The sequence below is a fragment of the Panthera leo genome, chromosome D2 (assembly GCF_018350215.1).
Source record: "Panthera leo isolate Ple1 chromosome D2, P.leo_Ple1_pat1.1, whole genome shotgun sequence".
NCBI lineage: Eukaryota > Metazoa > Chordata > Mammalia > Carnivora > Felidae > Panthera > Panthera leo.
The window spans coordinates 60,636,380-60,654,799 of record NC_056689.1 but is presented as its reverse complement, the minus strand read 5'-3'; the positions used below and the strand labels follow the sequence as shown (position 1 = coordinate 60,654,799).

At 40.9% G+C, this 18,420-nt stretch overlaps 1 protein-coding gene and 1 long non-coding RNA gene across 2 annotated transcripts; one reads left to right on the top strand and one right to left on the bottom strand.

The window, feature by feature from the left end:
- Window positions 1–6,440: 6,440 nt before the first annotated feature.
- BORCS7 (BLOC-1 related complex subunit 7) lies at window positions 6,441–18,165 on the bottom strand. The gene is made up of 5 exons (XM_042908749.1): window positions 17,991–18,165; window positions 10,221–10,283; window positions 10,064–10,107; window positions 9,085–9,105; window positions 6,441–7,594 (listed from the first exon to the last, which is right to left on the bottom strand). Exons 1-5 carry the CDS (start codon window positions 18,126–18,128, stop codon window positions 7,543–7,545), a joined length of 318 nt encoding a protein of 105 aa, XP_042764683.1. The 5' UTR covers window positions 18,129–18,165; the 3' UTR covers window positions 6,441–7,542.
- Window positions 6,647–10,116, top strand: LOC122202390. Its single transcript, XR_006194630.1, has 3 exons — window positions 6,647–6,717; window positions 9,236–9,313; window positions 9,977–10,116. It is a non-coding gene; the product is annotated as an uncharacterized LOC122202390 (long non-coding RNA).
- Window positions 18,166–18,420: the final 255 nt, after the last annotated feature.

The window sequence follows — 18,420 nt, the reverse complement described above, 5'->3', positions numbered from 1 at the left end:
TCATGTTGTTGCAAATAGCAAGATCTCAATCCGTTTTATGGTTGCATATTTCATTATATACACATACACACGTATATATGTATATATACACATATACATATGTGTCTATCTTTTCTTCATCCATTCATTGATGGACCTTAGATTGCTTCCATACTTTGGCTATTATACATAATGCTTCAGTAAACATAGGGGTACACGCGTCTTCTCAAATTAGTTTTCATTTCCTTTGGGTAAATACCCAGCAGCGGCATTACTAGATTACATGGTATTTCTATTTTTAATTTTTTGAGGAACTCCCATACTATTTTCCACAGTGGCTGCACCAATTTACATTCCCATCAACATTGCATGAGGGTTTCCTTCTCTCCACATCTTTGCCAGCACTTGTCATTTCTTGTTCTTTTGATATTAGTCATTCTGACTGGTGTGAGATAGTGTCTCCTTGTGTTGGTTTTTTTATGTGTATATTTTTTAATGTTTATTTGTTCTTGAGCGATAGAGATGGTGTGAGCAGGGGAGGGACAGAGAGAGAGGGAGACACAGAATCCAAAGCAGGTTCCAGGCTCTGAGCTGTCAGCACAGAGCCTGATGCGGGGCTTGAACCCACAAGCCACGAGATCATGACCTGAGTCCAAGTCAGATGCTTAACTGACTGAGCCACCCAGGTGCCCCTCATTTTGGTTTTGATTTGCATTTCCCTAATGATGCGTCAGGATGAGCACCTTTTCATGTGTCTGTTGGCCATCTGTATGTTTTCTTTGGAGAGATGTCTGTTCAGGTACTCTACCCATTTTTTACACAGATTATTCTCAATCTATTTTGAAAGTCAGGTTTATTGAGATATAATTTACATTCAGTAAAATTCAACTTTCTCTAGCATACAGTTCTGTGAGTTCTGACATACACATGACAATCAAGACTCTCACACCCAAAAGACTTTTTTAAAATACTTATTTATTTTGAGAGAGAGAGAGAGAGTGTGTGAATATGCAAGTGTGGGAGCGGCAAAGAGGGAGGATCCCGAGCAGGCTGCATGCTCTCAGCGCAGAGCCCGACGAGGGGCTTGATCTCATGAGCTGTGAGATCATGACCTGAGCTGAAAACAAGAGTCAGATGCTTAACCGAGACAGACACCCAGGCACCCCTCACCCCCAAAATATCTTTGTCCCCTTTGTAGTAAATCCCCTCCTCTCCCCACCAGCTCCTAAACAACCACAATTGTTTTCTCCCTCCTTTTCCAGAATGCCATGGAATCATCATGTACGTAGCAGATCTGTTTTGTATTATATTTAGGAAAACAACTTTTCTAAGTGCATTTTAACCTCTAGTCATTTTTAGTCAATGCACTTGTGTTTCCCCAGTATTGTTATTCCATCCTGAAGAAAGTTTTTTCTTCCTCCCCTATATTGAACAACAATGAGTTTGAACTGCGTGGTCCACCTCTATGTAGATTTTCTTGGTAAGTACAGTATGTAAATGTATTTTCTCTCTTGCAATTTTTTTTTTAATGTTTATTTTTGAGAGCAGGTGGAGGGGCAGAGAGAGAGTGGGACAAAGGATCCGAAGCAGGCTCTGTGCCGACAGCAGAGAGCCCGATGCAGGGCTCAAAGTCAAGAACCATGAGATCATGACTTGAGCCGAAGTCAGACACTTAACTGATTAAGCCACCCAGGCACCACTCTCTTGTAACTTTCTTTTTTTTTTTTTTTTTTTTTTTTTTAATTTCTTTTTTTCAACGTTTTTTATTTATTTTTGGGACAGAGAGAGACAGAGCATGAACGGGGGAGGAGCAGAGAGAGAGGGAGACACAGAATCAGAAACAGGCTCCAGGCTCCGAGCCATCAGCCCAGAGCCTGACATGGGGCTCGAACTCACAGACCGCGAGATCGTGACCTGGCTGAAGTCGGACGCTTAACCGACTGCGCCACCCAGGCGCCCCCTTGTAACTTTCTTAATAACATTTTCTTTTTTCTCTAGCTTACTTCATTGTAAATACAGTATATAATACATATAACATATAAAATACGTGGTAATTGTTTACATTATTGATAAGGCTTCTGGTCAATAGTAGGCTACTAGTAGTTAAGTTTTTGGGGAGTCAAAAGTTACATGCAGATTTTCTACTGTGCAGGTCTCGGCACCCCAACCATCATGTTGTGCAAGGTATTCATCTATCTTACCTCCTTTTGTGGTTGTAACAAGCATTTCTATTCATTAGGATAGTAAGGAGATACGGAGATCTAAATTGAACATTTACCATGTTATACTCATTTTTCAATCTCATCTGCTAATAACAGTCTCCCTGATGTCAATTAGTTGTTGTTAAATATTAATAGGAAAGTGTTGTATTTTGACATTTTAACAAATTAAACCCGTGAAAACGATCCTTGTTGGAATATTTTTATAGCTTAGAATATTTCCAACTATTAAGTGTGTAAAAATGAGTGTTTCTATAGGTGTCAGTTTCTTGGCAATCATGTAATGGTAAAAACACTCAAATATTAGTTTTCAACACACAGTCTCCATAAAATGAGCCCCTTTAGGGAAAGCAGTCACTTTCTCACTCATTGTTAAAATGCTATCTTTATCTTGAAGGAACAGATTAATGGGAGTTGAGGAAAGGCTTTACCATTTTCCACTTGTTCACTCACGGTACTTTAATGTATTATCTTCAACTTATGGTTATTTACAAGAATCATCTGATAAACCTTAATCCACTTCACCACACACAGATAAATCACAAGAAAGCAAACCGCCAACAACTTAAATTGGGTTATTCCCAATTTCCCCTCAGGTATCTAGGGTGCAGCACTGATTTGGGACCAGAGTGCTTGCAGCCATAGTTCATTCTGATTGGTCAGGGCATCAGCCACAGTTCTTTTTTGTTTGTTTGTTTTTTTAATATCACCCCTGCTAAGTAACAGGCCTAGTGTAGATCAGTATGTTATGGAGATGAAATCAGACCTCTCATATCAAGCCATATTTTAAATATTAGCAAAAGCTAAGTTTCTTAAGATAAAAAGTAAACATACATAGACATTTTTGTATTTTCTTCCCTTGCCTCCAAGGACAGCCTTGCACAAACCTCCACATACCCCACCTTGGAAGTTACTGGTCTGACAATTACAGAATGGTCCAGAGAGGCAGATTTTCAAAATGGCCAGCATCCCTCAGTAAAGGCTTCCCCAAAATTGGATGTTTACTTGCTAGAAATGCAACTGCAGGGGTAAATGGTAAATTACTTCCAACATGCTTTCCTTTGTATTATGTTAAATACTAGAAATGACAAGTAGCACCCTTGTTTCTATTTATAAGGAAAGTAGCAGATAATAGAGCTAGACTAGTACTCAAAAGGCCTATCACCAAACTCAGTGACTTTGGGTGAATCATTTCCTGTCCCCGGTCATGTTTTTCGTTTGTAAAACGTGGGGCTGAGTTCAATCACTTTTGAGGACCTGTACAGCTCTAAGATTCTGGGGTTCTATGATTCTTCTCACCAAATATTCCATGTTGGTTCATTAGAAAGAACTCTTTGGAGAGAAAAAAAATTTTATATAGTTTTAATTAGAAATAGAAGTTAATTTTTTCCAATGCCTTTTGGTGTATATTACAGTGATATACGATTTAATGTTTCTTATTAACGTAATGTGTTTTGCAGCTGTTACATCAACTTCATAATTCTGGAATTATCTTAGCAATTCTTCAAAAATATTTCTCTGTTCAATTTTTCTGAGATATTATTAGGATTTTTGCATCAATGTTCATAAATAAGAATCTCCCAAATTTTCTTATTTTACTTTATTTTTTTTTAATTTCTTAATGTTTATTTATTTTTGAGAGAGGCAGAGACAGAATGCAAGTGGGTTAGGGGCAGAGAGAGAGGGAGACACAGAATCCGAAGCAGGCTCCAGGCTCTGAGCTGTCAGCACAGAGCCCGACGCGGGGCTCAAACTCACAAACCAAGAGATCGTGACCTGAGCCGAAGTCAGACGCTCAACCGACTGAGCCACCCAGGCGCCCCTATTTTACTTAAATTTTTAAAATTGAAAGTCATAGTGGCACCTGGCTGCCTCAGTTGATAGAGCATGTGACTCTTGATCTCAGGATTGTAGGTTGGAACCTTATGCTGGGTGTAGAGACTACTTAAAAATAGAACCTTTAAAAATAAATTAACATAAAAATGAAAGTCATATTTACTTCAGCCAATGAACTGAGTATCTTACTATCATTTTCTATACTTTGGCAGTATATGGAAGTTCTTTGATAGTTTGGAAAAGTCTCAGGAAAGCTATCACTAGCAAATGACTTTTTTTTCTTTTTAAAAATTTTTTAAGTAAGCTCTGGTCCCAGTGTGGGGCTCGGACTCACAACCCCAAGATCAAGAGTCGCATGCTCTGCCAACTGACCCAGCCAGGTGCCCCCGGACATATTCTCTTTTAAATGTCAGTTTTATAATATTACAGCTTTATAAGGAACCAGACATTTTGATACTAGTACTCAAATTTTTAGCATCAAGCTGATAAATCATGCGTTTACAATCTAATTGATGTATTCTATGTACCTCCCATCCAATAAAAAATTTACTAATTTGTACTTTTATGATTGAGCTGATACTTTACCAATTTAATTTTTTTTAAGATTTTATTTTTAAGTAGTCTCCACACCCAAGGCTCAACCTTTCAACCCTGAGATCAAGAGTCGCATGCTCCAGTCACTGAGCCAGCCAGGTGCCCTGATACTTTACCAATTTAATCTATAAGCATCAATTAATGACATATATGTCTCAAATTTTTTATCATGCATGCTTGGTTTTCTTATTCTATTTTGATTTCCTAAGTTCTAACCACAAACCTCTTAAAAAAAAAAATTTCCACCCTTCTCCCTAAAATAGAGCTATAAAGCATGATTTTTTTACTTTACAGCACAGCTTAGGTATCGTCACATAAATTTTCTTGCATAGAATTTGAGTTTTCACTATTTAAAAAATATTATCCTCCAACATATTCTCTATACCCGAGATTTAAAAAAATTTTGGCGGGGGGTGGGGGGCGCCTGGGTGGCTCAGTCGGTCAAGCATCTGACTTCAGCTCAGGTCATGAGTTCGCCGTCCGAGAGTTCGGGCGCCAGGTCGGACTCTGCTGACAGCTCAGTGCCTGGAGCCTGTTTCGGATTCTGTGTCTCCCTCTCTCTCTGTCCCTCCCCCCACTCACGTTCTGTCTCTCTGTCTCTGAAAAATGAATAAACCTTAAAAAATAAAAAAAATATAGGATTTTACCCAAGGGATACAGGAGTACTGATGCATAGGGGCACTTGTACCCCAATGTTTATAGCAGCACTCTCAACAATAGCCAAATGATGGAAAGAGCCTAAATGTCCATCAACTGATGAATGGATAAAGAAATTGTGGTTTATATACACAATGGAGTACTACGTGGCAATGAGAAAGAATGAAATCTGGCCCTTTGCAGCAACGTGGATGGAACTGGAGAGTGTGATGCTAAGTGAAATAAGCCATACAGAGAAAGACAGATACCATATGGTTTCATTCTTATGTGGATCCTGAGAAACTTAACAGAAACCCATGGGGGAGAGGAAGGAAAAAAAAAAAAAGAGGTTAGAGTGGGAGAGAGCCAAAGCATAAGAGACTCTTAAAAACTGAGAACTGAGGGTTGATGGGAGGTGGGAGGGAGGCGAGGGTGGGTGATGGGTATTGAGGAGGGCACCTTTTGGGATGAGCACTGGTTGTATGGAAACCAATTTGACAATAAATTTCATATATTGAAAAATAAATTAATTAATAAAATAAAATAAAATAAAATAAAATAAATTTTTAATGTTTATTTTTGAGACAGAGAGACAGTGTGTGAGCAGGCGAGGGACAGAGGAAGGAAGACACAGAATCCGAAGCAGGCTCCAGGCTCTGAGCTGTCAGCACAGAGCCCGACACGGGGCTCAAACTCACCGCAAGATCATGGCCTGAGCCGAAGTCTGACGCTTAACCAACTGAGCCACCCAGGTGCCCCATATTTATTTTTAATTTCTGCACTAGATACGGCCTCCAGCAAAATGTTGAATAGAAACAGTGTTGGTAACATCCTCCAATAATGCTTCAAATGTCTTACTCTTTTTTTTAAATGTATTTATTTTTGAGGAAGAGAGAGGGAACAGGGCAGGGACAGAGAGAGAGGGAGACAGATAATTCCAAGCAGGCTCGCAGTGTTGGCTCTATTCCATGAACCATGAGATTAAACCTGTGCCAAAATCAAGAGTCAGATGCTCAGCCAACTGAGCCACCCAGGCACCCCTCAAATGTTTTACTCTTAACATGACATTTGCTGGAAATTTGTGACCCTTCTTTTTGAAGGTGAACTGAGCCCATTTACATTTAATAATTGTAATGAGTGTTTACTGAATGAATAGCATAACTGAATTCCTTCGTATCTAGTTTTTTTCTTTTACTTTAAATTAATGTGTATAGGTAAAATGAGAAATAAATACAATCCAATATGATTAGCTGGCTCGATATACAATATGAATTAAATTGGACTCTTATTTGCTTTTTTTTTCTTTCAGTGAAGACACCAGTTTCCTGTCAGCTTTCTCCCAATTCCTTAGTGAAGAACTAACTAGAACATGATAGAGTCCCATTTAAAATTCAAACAAAGCAAAGACATTCAAAGGCAATACCTTTTAGTAAGATGAGTTAAATAAACATGGGTAAGTATCTGAAAACATAAGGTTTTCACCATGGCACAACCCTATGCTGCAATCATTCCCAGTAATTCAACTGCCTTTGCATTTGGCAGTAATGTTCTACAAGTGAATTTGCTGATGACTAGCAAAATTTTTAAATGAACCCAAGGCCAATTAATCAAAAGTAATAACAAAGAAATTCTAAGGAATACAAGTCAAGGGAGGAGACTGCAGCTGGCCAGATATGATACCATTTGCCTACCTTTCATTCAGGAATTTGCTACAATGAATAAAATAAGTATTTCCTCTGAGTGGGAAGGGAAGGGAAGGGAAGGGAAGGGAAGGGAAGGGAAGGGAAGGGAAGGGAAGGGAAGGGAAGGGAAGGGAAAGAACAGGTATTACCTATTACCATTTCTGAATGTATGATTAAAAGAAAAAAAGTCTTTAAAAAAGAATATTAATTAGTCCTATGTTTTCACAATAGAATCCCTAATTCTGAATTTAAAACATTATTCAGTATTTGCTTAAGGATCATATTTAGTTGATGTGGCTTTTGACATATAAAAGTTCTAGGGGAAAAACTAAGACCTCTTTTAATTTTACTTTAACATCAAACTAAACAGAGCAATTAAAAAATTCAATAAGACCATGGGTTACTCTGCTTCAAGAAGTACTTCCAAAATTCAACCACCTAGCTTCTTTCAGGAGGAATTATACACCATCACAAATCTGTTCTAACTTAACTTCTGGAGAAGAAAATGGAAAGTCAAACCCATAGCACAGTGGTTAAGTAAAAGATTTCCTTCTCAGTGTCGGCACAGAAGTGCTTTTGCCCTCTTACAAGCTGCACTATTTCAGCAGATGATTCAGCTGGTCCTGTAGATCAGAAGACTGCTCAACACTAGAAATTAGAAAAGAGAAAAAAGGTTTATCTGGAATGAGCAATAAAGACCTCTCTTTTTCAGTTTGTACTTTAACACAGAAGTACTCCCGAAGCTAAATCAAAATTTATATTGGTCCTCTAGGGTCCCAGAAATTTAAACTATGAAAAAAAGGTTTGTAAAAAAAAAAAAAAAAGAAAAGAAAAGAAAAAAAAAAGGGTTTGTAAAACCAGTTAGAGATAACCGATGTTATAAGGGACAGATTTAATCCACTCAAAAAAACAAGACTGTTTACTGACTTCAGCACATTTAATTTACTTAATGAATATTATCAATGTAGAAGGTTTTCTATTCATTAATGGTGGCTTCTACACGTTGTAATTTTTAGAAAGCCTTTACTAGCAGTGAATTGACCTACTGTATACCTTTGAAATATACAGTCGACCCTTGAACAACATAGGGGATATACAGGCGCTGATATCCTGCACAGTCAAAATCAGTATATAACCCGACTCCCCCAAAACTTAACTACTAATAGCCTATTGTGGACCAGAAGCCGTACTGGTAACAGAAACAGTCAATTAACACATATGTTGTATATGTATTATATACTACACTGTTATAATAAAGTAAGCTAGAGAAAAAATGTTATTAAGACAATCATAAGGGGATGTGTAGGTGGCTCAGTTAGTTAAGCATCCGACTCTTGATTTCAGCTCAGGTCATGATCTCACATCTCGTGAGTTCTGAGCTGACAGTGCAGAGCCTGCTTGGGACTCTCTCTTTTCTCTCTCTCTGCCTCTCCCTCAAAAATAAATGAATGAATGAATGAATGAATGAATGAAAGGACGGAAGGAAGAGGAAGGAAGAATAAGAAAGAAAGAAAGAAAGAAAGAAAGAAAGAAAGAAAGAAAGAAAGAAAGAAAGAAAGAAAGAAAGAAAAAAAGGAAGGAAGGAAGGAAGGAAGGAAGGAAGGAAGGAAGGAAGGAAGGAATGGAAGGAAATCATAAGGAAGACAGGGCACCTGGGTGGCTCAGTCGGTTAAGCATCTGACTCTTGGTTTCAGCTCAGGTCATGATCTCATGACAGAGATCGAGCCCTGAGTCAGGCTCTGTGTTCATGGAGAGCCTGCTTAAGATTCTCTCCCTCCCTGTCCCTCTGCTCTTCCCCCCACTGGCACACTTGCTCTCTATCTCTCACACACAAAATAAAAATAATATTAAAAAAAAAAAGAAAATCATAAGAGAAAATACATTTACAATACTATATTGTATTTATAAAAAAAAATCTGTGTGTAAGTGGAACTGTGTAATTCAAACCTATATTGTTCAAAGGTCAACTGTACTGTCTTCTTTATACCCCGAATAAGCTATCCCAGAGCATATGTCAATTTAAGGGCATATGTCAACCAGAGTTTCACACTGATCCTCAGCCCGCAAGTAGAATTCCCTGCAGCCTGCTTTAGTTGCTGCTCCCTGCTCCCAAATCCCCTACCTTTGGGGTTACTTACTTCTTCTGAATAGCTTCTTGCCTAAATCAGAAAAGGAAAGAGGAAAATAAACATAAAAAATCTCAGAAGACTAGTGCAACTTCTGGCTAGATATACACAGGCAGAATAAATCTCCAGCTTCTGTCACATTCTGGATTTCTGTTCATTCTAGCCTAAGACTGTGTTCTTGAAGCTCTGTTCAACATCTGAGTGCAGGGTTGCTAAAAAGAAGGATTCTAAACCTAAACAGGTAACGATACCCTATCAGATCAAGGGAGGTGGTGCAAAAACCATGCACGTGCATGGCTCACGTTCAGTCCGCAATGTGCAACCTAGTGGTCACACACCTGATATGCGCACACCCCAAGAACGAACATTTAGCTGCCTAAATATCAAGGGTTGAACTCTTAACCGTACAGTAGGTACATAAGTATAATATCAACTATATAAAATATAAAGCAAAATTAAATATGACGAAAAGCTAACTATAATTTTATCCAAAATTACAACAGAGAAGGGGTTCTCTATATTTCAAAGTCTCCGGGATCATTTATATGTAGCCGGGGCTGGGTCATACGTGAGACTATGGGATACAGGTCAGAGTTACACTTGATCCCCTAGTGCAAGAGCAGACTCCCCAGGAGAGACCTTGGGCACAGGGAATCAACAAATACCGACTCGGTGCCTATTGGGTGCCAGGCACTGTGCTAACGTGGTCCTGGTGTGGGCCCTGCCCTCAGGGGGCTTACAGTCTCTCCCTCTGAGGAGCCCTCAAAGAGATACAGAGAGGCTCACCAGATGTAGTTCCTGTTCTTGATCTCACCCCACACCCCAACCTCTTCTGCAGTCTCAGCCAGCTTTTCCAGAAGGAGCTCATCCTTGACTAACCCCACTTTTACTCCTGCCTTCACAGGAAAATGTGCTGAAGAACAAAGGCCACAGGGGGCAGCCTGAGGATAATGATTTTGTAGCAAGTAGTCACTGGAGAGGGCATACTCACTGGTATTGGAGATGTGTTGTTATTATTGCCATTTTCCTTAAACTCTGCATTAAAAAACAACAACACACACAAAAAAGAGAAATATATACATTCCATTTCCTGTAGCCACACAAATTATGTATATCAAACCCAAATCATAAAAGGAAGTGTTTCTTACATCTTCTGAGTGCAAGATGGCATCTTCCTGTAGTACCATGTTTCGAGCTGCCTGACCTAGCAGCTGGAAGACAAAAATAAAGTGGTAATCAAAATCTCCGAACTTCCTGTCATCTTCTTTCTGCAGCTGTTACACCGCCGCCCTCTCTCCTCCCCTCCCCGCCCCCCACAATTACAAAAACTCCAAATGTAACAGAGGATAATTTTCCATTTGTTCGCGTTGAAAATCCAACTTCACGGTCACTCTGGCCATTGTGGCATGGGCTCCACCTCTTTTCCACCTCTGAGATCAAGAGCTCCAGAACTGCAGAGCTCCTCACGTACCTTCTTAGCCAAGTGCCGAAAGAAATCTGCAAAGAAAACTTTGGCTCCACGGGCCCAGTGAGAACTTAACCTTTTGGTTTCTTAAAGACAAATCTGAGATGTGGGGTGGAGTGAGGGGGCAGCAACTAGGGTAGAGCTAAAAAGGATAGTAAGAATACAGCTGTTTAGAAATGCAATGAGAGACACAGAACAAAAAAGGCCTTACAAGAAGCTCAGGGCTGAAACGGGAAAGCATCCCACGAAGGATGGCTGACAGGCCAGGCAGAGACAAGGAGAAATGTAACTACACTTACGGTGGGCACAACTATAGGCATAGTTGCAAATCACTGTGTTGTAAACTTGAAACTAATGTAACATTGTATGTCAACTACATTTCAATTAGAAGGGAGAGAGAGAAAGCGGAAGGAAGGAAGGAAGGAAGGAAGGAAGGAAGGAAGGAAGGAAGGGAAGGAAGGAGGGAGGAAGAAGAAGGGTAGGGGAAGAAAGGAAGGGGAAGGGGAGGGGAAGGGAAGGGAAGAAGGGAAGGGAAGGGAAGGGAAGGGAAGGGAAGGGAAGGGAAGGGAAGGGAAGGGAAGGGAAGGGAAGGGAAGGAGGGAGGGAGGGAGGAAGGAAGGAAGGAAGGAAGGAAGGAAGGAAGGAAGGAAATAAATGTGGATGCAGATTTTGATGAGTTCCCATAGCTGATAGCTGGGCCCTGACAGCACAAAAGCTGAGCTCTGATTTGGGTGGGTGGCCTGTGGCTACAAAGATGTGACTCAGTGGGCACTGAGAGCCAAGAGATCGACAGAACTTTCTGGCCTATTGTCGCACCCTGTTCCTGGAAGACATTAAGTCCAACCACATAAGAAGAGCTACTACTATGTGTCCTACCCACTGTCCCTGTTCCCTTGGGTCAGAGAGATTCTGATGAAAAGTGGACCAATGACCTCAAATTCACCAGGAGCACCAGCCCTGCTACAGCTCCCAGATAATTTCCCCCACAGCAACTGTTATTTATCTCCATTTTTGTTTTAAAATTAATAAACCTTTATGTGCTTCTAAAGTCAAAGCAGTAAAGTAAGACCTTCCATCCCTGTCCCTTCCCCTCTCCATTCTCTCTCCCTACGCATCAATATTTTTTTTAGGGACACCTGGCTGGCTCAGTTGGTGGAACATGTGACTCTTGATCTCAGGGTTGTGAGTTCAAGTTCCATGCTGGGCAAGGAGCCTACTCAATTTTTTAAAAATGTGTGTGTGTGTGTGTGTGTGTGTGTGTGTGTGTGTGTGTGTTTTAGTTTTGGGTTTATCTTCCCATTGTTTCTTTTTAAAAGTGGACATATGTATATAATCTCCTCTCCTTACTTAGAATGTAACCTTCTACATGCACTCTTCTCTGCCCTGCTATTTTCACTTGAAAATATATGTTGAGACAGATCTGCAGCAACATATACCGCATCTGCGCATTGTTCTTCTACGGCTGCAGAGTACTCCACTCCGCAGATGTCCCTGTAAGCCGGGAGCCTGGGTGGCTCAGTCAGTTGAGCATCTAACTCTTGATCTCGGCTCAGGTCATGATCCCAGCATCATGGGACCAAGTCCAGTGTCAGTCTCTGCACTGAGCGTGGAGCCTGTTTGAGATTCTCTCCCTCTCCCCCCCTGCCCCTCTCCCCTGCTCGTGTGCTCTCTCTCTAAAATGTCAGTGAGTGAGTGAGTAAATAAAGAAAGAAATACAGAAATGTCACTGTAAGATTATTCAACTAGTCGTCTGGGGTAGACTTTGGAGCTATTTCCAGTCTTTGCTATTATAAGCAGCGTTACAAAAAATATCTTATATATCTTGGTGTCTTTTTGCTATAGTATCTTTGGGACAGACTCACAGAATCATGACTGTGATTGCTGGAACAGAGGGTTTTAGTTTTGCTACACACTGCCAAATTCCCCTCCATTAGGGTTATACCGTTTTGTATCCCCATCTACAATGCATCAGAGTGCCTGTTCCCTCCCTATGACCACTTTTAAGTGGCAAATTCCAAAGTCCTACAGATGGGAGACAGTGACTGACAAACTGATGGCAGAAAGACAAGGTTCGAACAGAATCTTCCTCATTCATTCACTCAGTCACCGCATGTTTATTAAGTGCTCAGATCCACCAGGGAGAGACACAGCCCCTGTCCTCACAGGGCTCACAATGTGGTGTTACAAAGAAGACACAGGCACTACAATACCTTGTGGTAACTGCTTATGGGGAAACACCAGATGACCTGAGAGCATGGGGGGGTGGGGTGTCTGACCCATTACAGGGGCAGAAGTTCAGGGAGGACTTCCTAAAAGAAGTGACTTCTAAGCTGAGACTAAAGGTCCAGCCTCATCGGATTTACTGTGTTTGAAGTGTTGCTAGCAGGATGGAGTGGAGTGGGGACTGAAGGCAGAGAGACTGGTTGGAAGAACGCTGCCATAGTCTAGGCAAGCAAGGAAAGCAGCCTGAGCCACGGAAGAGGCAGTTAAAGGGGGTGGGAGGAGCGATCATTTAGAAGATAGACTTGAGGAGACTCACGATTTGTGGAATGCAGGAGCTGTTGCAATGCAGGGCCAAGGCCCCTTCTCTGATGACAGATGCATCCACGGGCATTCTGCATCATTTTCTTGCATAAACCAACCACGCACATAACACATCATAACCCACCATCGAAGATGTCCGGTTTGGGCTTCTTTAAAGTGGAACAACGTCTTGAGTATTTCCCCCTAGGCTGTTACCATTGTTTTGTTCATAAGTAACTCAACAGCAATCTTAGCTATTCACCTTCAGCAAGTATTGTTACTGAGTTATTTGTTAGCTCCTCGTCTTCAACAAGATTTTTCAGCTTAGTTTTCATAGCAATACCATCCCTCTTTTTTTTTCATTCTAGTTAATCATTTTCCATATTATTGCATTAAATAATGTGGTTACAATAGTAGGCATACACCTTACACAGGTTTAGGATAAATACACCGGACCCTTTACTCAGCACACAACTGGACTGGAGGACACATGCAGGCACACACAGAAGGAGCGTCAGAGTCATATGCATTCATTGTGCTGAGGGCACAGGCTGGCACGTTCTTCCCCACTTGGTGCTCCGGCCACACTGGCCTCCTTGCACACCCTGCACACATTCCCATCTCAAGACCTTTGCATTTGCCACTTATTCTACTTGGAACGCTCTGCCTCCAGCCGTCCACGTGGCTTGCTCCCTGACTTCATTCCAGTGTCTGCTCAAATGTCCCCTCCTCAGAGAGCCCTTCCCTGATCACCCGATTTAAGGAAAACCCTTTCATCACCCTCTACTCCCAGTTTAGTTTTCCTTCGTAATATTTACCACCACCTGATTTTTTGGTTCATTTGTTTATCTGTCTCTTCACTAAAATGTAAGCTTCCTAAGTACAGGGTCTGCTCCTTTTGTGTACCACTCTCTCCCTTACGCCTAGAATAGTTCCTGGCACATAGCAGACAATAAATATTGATTACATGAATGCTGTGGAAGGAGAGCTTTACACGTGGAAATTGTCAGCGAATCAAACAAAACAGCCACATGGAGACTGTTGAAAAGAGAAGCAATGCCCTAAGGGCCAAGAAGGATTGAAACTGAAAATCAGGCTGCATATCTACAATGAGACTAAGAGCTTCCTTTCCCTCAGGACTGACCCCAAGGAGGTGCCCTGTGGTTTTGAAACAATTTGGGCCACATGATATCAAATCAAAGAGATGGAGAAGAAAGTCTAAGGAACAGAAAGGAGTACCCTCCTGGAGAAGACAATTGCCACTAGACCCCAAAAAATCAGAGGCAGAGGTTGTTCTGTGAAAATAAACTGTAAACACTTAAGACATTGTTTCTCTAGGAGATTCAGTTCACTGAGCTCAAGACACTATCAAGAAAATGAAAAGGAAACTCACAGAATAGGAGAAAACATATGCAAATAATATCTGATAAGGGATTAACATTCAGAATACATGAAGAACTCCTACAGCTCAAATAAAAAATCCAATGTTGAAATGGACAATGGACCTTCATAGACATTTCTCCAAAGAAGACATACAAACGGCCAATAAGAACAAGAACCATGCTCAACATCACTAGTCTGGGGAAATGCAAATCAACACCACTTTATACCCATCAGGATGGCTATGATAAAAAATGAGGGGTGCCTGGTGGCTCAGTCAGTTGAGCCTCTAACCCTCGATCCCAGGGTGATGGGATGGAGCCCCACGTCAAGCTCCACACTGAGCATGGAGCCTGCTTAAGATTCTCTCTCTCTTTCTCTCTCTCTCTCTCTCCCTCTGCCCCTCCTCTCCCCTGCTCGTGCTATCTCTCTTTCTCTAAAAATAAACAGATAGATAGATAAAAATGGTACACTGTGCTGAACAGCATGGTGGTTCCTCAAAAAGTTAAACATAAAATTACCATATGAATATGATCCAGCAATTATAATTCTAGGTAAATACCCTGAATAATTGGAAGCAGGGTCTCAAATAGATATTTATATGCACATGTCTACTGAAGCATAGTCACAAAGTCAAAAGGTAGACATAACACAAATCTCCATCACCAAATGAATGGATAAACAAAATGTGGTATATACATACAATGCAATATTATTCAGTCTTAAAAAGGAATAAAGTACAGTACTGATATATACTACAAAAAAAAAAAAAAAAAAAAGACAAAAAAAGAAAATCAATAAGATACTCCAAATTATCTATAGTCTAGTAAAGGAAATGGCAAAAATACGTAAGTAACTATATGAAAAGTCAATATGGTATGTGATAAGTACCATGTAAGAGATCCAATAAAAGGCAAAAGTCAGAGAATTGACAGATGATGAGTCAATCCTCACAGAAAGAGGGACTGATTTCAGTTTAATTCAATTCACACCACTCACTAAGCACCCACTCTAAATCTACTATGGAAGAATCTCATGTGAAAAACACACAAGGAGGAACAGAAAGGAGCAAGTGACATTAGGGTAGTCAATGGTGACACCATGGCTTTTTGGCCACTTAACCACCTCCTACCACATGAGAAGTGGTGCCCAAGAAGTGGTGCCTAGAACCAGTCTGCCTAGGTTTCAGCCTAGTTCTGCCCCTTCCTAGCTACTCTGTAACCTTGGTCAAATTAAATTCCTCTTTGTATCCTCTATGTAAGAAAAGTACCTCCTCTATGTAAATAAAGATTTAATGAATTAAGCTACATAAAACACAGCAATGTCCAGCACATGGTTAAGTTTATTATGATGAATATGGATGTCCAATACATACTGGTGGTTGGCAAGCCAAGAGAAAAGTAACATAAATTAAATCTCCTTTCAGCTTGCAGCCCACTGATAAGACACCTGAAACATGCAGAGCATGACCTTGCTCAAAGAACTCATGGCTACCTTACTTGCTTAATGTTTTTGTTTTATTAAAGACTAAAAGTAACCTTATCTTAACAGCAGCTGTCCCCTCAAGGTCCTGAAAGCCTTGCTTTCAAATTCCTTGGAGACTTATGCTATCCCCAACCCCCACTAACTTAAAAGTATATTATCAGTCATCTCCTCACAACCCCAGTGCAGCTCTTTCTGCCCACGCATCCTGTCCCCGTGCTTTAACCCTGTGCTTTAATAAAATCACTTTTTTTTTGCACCAAAGACATCTCAAGAATTCTTTCTTGGCCATTTGCTCAAGCCATCAAATACATACTGGTGGCTAGCTATGAACACGATTGGGACGCCTGGGTGGCTCAGTCAGTTAAGCGTCCAACTTCAGCTCAGGTCATGATGTCACAGTTGGTGGGTTCGAGTCCCGCGTCAGGCTCTGTGCTGACAGCTCAAGCCTGGAGCCTGCTTCAGATTCTTTGTCTCCCTCTCTCTGCCCCTCCCCCACTCACACTCTCTCTCTCAAAAATAAACATTAAAAAAAAAAACTATGAACACTATTTTTTAAACTTATATATTTATACCTTGTTTCTCCTCCAAAAAGATTCAAGGCAATTTATACCTAATTGTGTGTGTGTGTGTGTGTGTGTGTGTGTGTGTGTGTAGACTTTCCTCTGATACTGAATCCTAAAATGAGTATATAACGTGTAACTTCACACAAAACATACTCGGGATCACCAAATCAGTGACTTCAATAATAGTATTCTAGTAAATGCTTCTTCATACAGTTGTTTCTTGTAGTCTCTATCAATCAAAGCTAAGGACATAAAATGAAAGGTAATTCTGTAAAGACAGTTCTACTGGACCCTAAACTAATACGAATAAAGCTGCTATGAATATTCATATGCAAGTCCAAAAGCTTCTGGCCATATTACGCTTGTTACTACAATTACATAACTTAATAAAACAATATAGAAACTGATGAAATAGGAGTTAAAAGAGACAGAGTTACTATTATTATGAAAACTAAGTTGAAAATAAGCAATACTTGAAGATGAGCAGTTAAGACACTGCTATTGAGTTAATTATGAGCAAGACAATGGTAAAGGTCTATAGAAGAAATTCACAAATATCTAAAGACTTTGTACTCAGATTGTTTCACAGATGTATTCGAGATGTTGTTCCAGTTTAAAGAAACCAAAACAGGAACTTAGATAAGACGTTATGTGCGTAACAAAATGAGAAACATGTAATCATTTCTCTTGGATAAAAACCTAGGAGTGGAATGGCTGAGCCATCAGAACCATTTTGTTTGTCCATTTACTTATCAATGGACATTTGGGTTGTTTCCAGTTTGGAGCTATCACGTATAATGGTACTATGCACATGTACAAGTCTTTGTGTGGACATATATTTTCATTTCTCATGGGTGAATATCTAAGAGTACAATAAATAGGTCTTTTTTTTTTTTTTTTTTTTTTTTTTGGATACAAAGTGAACATACATAAAACTTTCTGGTGTGAAAAGTCATCATATGACTCCATTCATGGAAACAGCTAGAGGATGAAGGGGAAATCGGGGCAAAGGAGAAAGCTAATCTAAGAGACAGAAAACCAAGAATATGGCCAGAAAGACAAATCAGAAAAGAACAAATCCATAGACGATGCACAAAAGTGTGGAAAGAATGTGAGATGTTGAGGGCAAAACCATGCTGAATTTGGCAGGCAGAAAGAGAAAGATCTTCCTTCCCTAGAAACAACCCCATGAAACAAATTAGGAACTGGCTGGGACCACTACCTTTTCCGCTGCCCTGTGGCAATCTCCACTTTACAGCGGATTCCCACCGGCCCATTTCTTTCCCTCCCTACAACGCTAATCCCACTGAGACTACACACCCCAGAATGCAACACGCGCCCTTCGCGAACGAGCTCTACTCCTCGGCAGAGCAGTTCACAGCCTACAATTCCCAGGAGGAAACGCGATTTCCCACCCACCCCACCCCCCCCACCTCTTCCCACAGCTATGGAAGACTCAGGGCCCCCGGGGTATCGGGCCGGAAAGTCCACTCTCAGCTCACCTCGGAGCTCCGGGAGCCCTTCAGCACCTGCTTAGTGAGCGCGATGACGTCCGTACCACAGGTGTTCACCTTCTCTGTGAGGAGCCCCTTCACAGACTGACCGAATCGCGCCTGAGAATCTGGCGTCCCAGTCGCCATCACTTCATCTAGTGAACGCCTCCTCCCGAGCGACGGCGAGTCGCTGGGGCCAAAAGAAACGCAAAGCGGAAGGAAGCGAGGTGGTGTCTCTTACCCCGTGGGAAAAGGAAGGAACGCATGCGCCTAGCGGAGGTTGACCTTAGCTAACTTTAAATCCATTTAAACTACTCCGTTGATAACCTGAGGAAGACAAGGCCCAGGTGCACCTCTCTGGAGGGGATGGAAGACAATCTCAGTAAATCCATAGGTTAAAATCAGGAGCCCTGGATTACAGGCCTACTTCTGCCATTTA

Excerpts from the sequence above, each read along its gene's own strand:
- BORCS7 (XM_042908749.1), bottom strand. The coding sequence starts at position 18,128 with ATGGCGACTGGGACGCCAGATTCTCAGGCGCGATTCGGTCAGTCTGTG. Across the intron at positions 9,106-10,063 it reads ACAACACATCTCCAATACCA|GCAAGAAGCTATTCAGAAGA; the intron begins GTGAGTATGCCC and ends TTTCTGATTTAG. Across the intron at positions 7,595-9,084 it reads CAAGAAGCTATTCAGAAGAA|TGTTGAGCAGTCTTCTGATC; the intron begins GTAAGTAACCCC and ends TCTAATTTCTAG.